Source organism: Penaeus monodon, chromosome 19, assembly GCF_015228065.2.
Source record: "Penaeus monodon isolate SGIC_2016 chromosome 19, NSTDA_Pmon_1, whole genome shotgun sequence".
Classification (NCBI taxonomy): Eukaryota; Metazoa; Arthropoda; class Malacostraca; order Decapoda; family Penaeidae; genus Penaeus; species Penaeus monodon.
Window position 1 is genome coordinate 2,272,263 of NC_051404.1, and position 1,598 is coordinate 2,273,860.

The 1,598-nt window shown below is 45.0% G+C and overlaps 1 protein-coding gene across 1 annotated transcript in view; it reads right to left on the reverse strand.

The window, feature by feature from the left end:
- The window catches only part of LOC119584971 (microtubule-associated protein futsch-like), a gene marked incomplete at its 5' end in the record, with an annotated part of 346,977 nt that overhangs the window by 22,587 nt on the left and 322,792 nt on the right, over positions 1–1,598 (reverse strand). Inside the window, 2 exon segments of the mRNA XM_037933567.1 lie at positions 321–432; positions 1,022–1,092. Of these exon segments, the coding sequence (XP_037789495.1) occupies positions 321–432; positions 1,022–1,092 (183 nt within the window).

The following is a 1,598-nucleotide window of genomic DNA, read 5'->3' on the forward strand; positions in this document are numbered from 1 at the left end:
CAAAACATTTTCTGAATAAAGGAAAAACTGTGAGACAGAAACGAAGAGGTGAGGTAAAGGCAGTGTCTTTACAAGTCACGGTGATTGGTGGGTGTTAGCTGGTGGACGAAGGGAAAGAGGTGGGTGACAGACCCTATACGGAAAAAAAGGATGGAAAGGAAGGGGAAAATGAAAGAAATACAGTCCGATAAATGAAAAGACCTGAGAGAGAAGCCGTCCTTTTAGAAGCAAGCACATTTACAGAGCCCATTAATTAAGAGGTGCTTCACTCACGACCCCCTCCCGCTCCCCCCCTCACTCTCTCTCTTCCCTGAGCTCACCTGACGGTACACCTGGCTGGTCTTCCTCGGGTCGGGGGGCTGACGGCGAGCGTCCTCTCGCTTACGGAACACCAACGTGCTATCGCTCTCGTATCCAGACTCCTTCAGGGCACTGCGATGACACACGTTACAGGGCGGATCGCGTTAGTTAAAGTCAAGAGAGGCGGCAACGGTTAGCATTGAGATATCGGACCTCTTACATGTGCAGATGCCGAGCGCTGTGAGAGGTACCAGTCTAAGCTCCCGACAATAACTGTGGCAGTGAGCGGTGGGCGGCTTTCGTCAATGGACATTGTGCGAGAACTAAAGCCCGAATGATAACAATGCTCAAGGCATATGAAGCAGAAATAGATGATAGATGTCACTTCAACAGTTATTGGCGAGAGCGACTGATAGCAATCATCGGGTGACCAAGCAGATGAAACAGATGAATATAAAACGTTCTCATCAAACGGGAGTGAAGCAGTAATCAAAGGGCAAGTCGATAACGTTTCGGCGAACCACAAAAAAAACACTTATCCATACTGCTTTAAATATATATGTATATGTTAACAGAAATAATAACAGATATGCAAATTCCAAAAAAAAATGCAGGCCAACTTTCTCCTGTATATTCAATGCTCAGGGACGCAGTGAATCTCCCATGTCAACTGTCAACGCTAATACTACTCTACGGTCTTCTCTACGCACGCAATACTTACTGGGTCATTGACATCTTCTGCGACCCGAGCCTGTGGTTGACGGACACCGGCGGGGGCTCCTGAGACTTGGCCTGAAGGGGAATAAGGCTCATTTTAGCATCACACTGTCGCTGTGACGTCACGGAGATCGTGATGTTAATGTGTGATGGTCAGTGGTGAGTAGGGAGTGTTGATCCAGTTATGGGTGAATATATGGTGTTGATATCGTTGATATGGTGAGTATACAGTGTTCATATAGTTAGTATCGTGCTTACGTGTGTGTTGTGATGACATTTGGCTCTCATCTGAGATAATGAGAGTAAAATGGGTGGAAGCAATACTAGCTTGTTAATAATACTGTGTGTGATTCTGAATACAGTGTTGAGTGCAGTATATATTAGTGTAAGAGTTTTTTTTTCGCTTTGATCGACGCTAGTTCCGCATTGCAAAGAGAAAAGGTAAAAAAACACACGAACGATTTCGTATTTAAAAATCGGCTAATTCTTACAAATTCTTACTTGCCAGTCATTCGGGGGCAGTTGACGTCGAATCATTCTAAATTTGCTGAAATGATATAAAACCCACGCGACTGAAGATC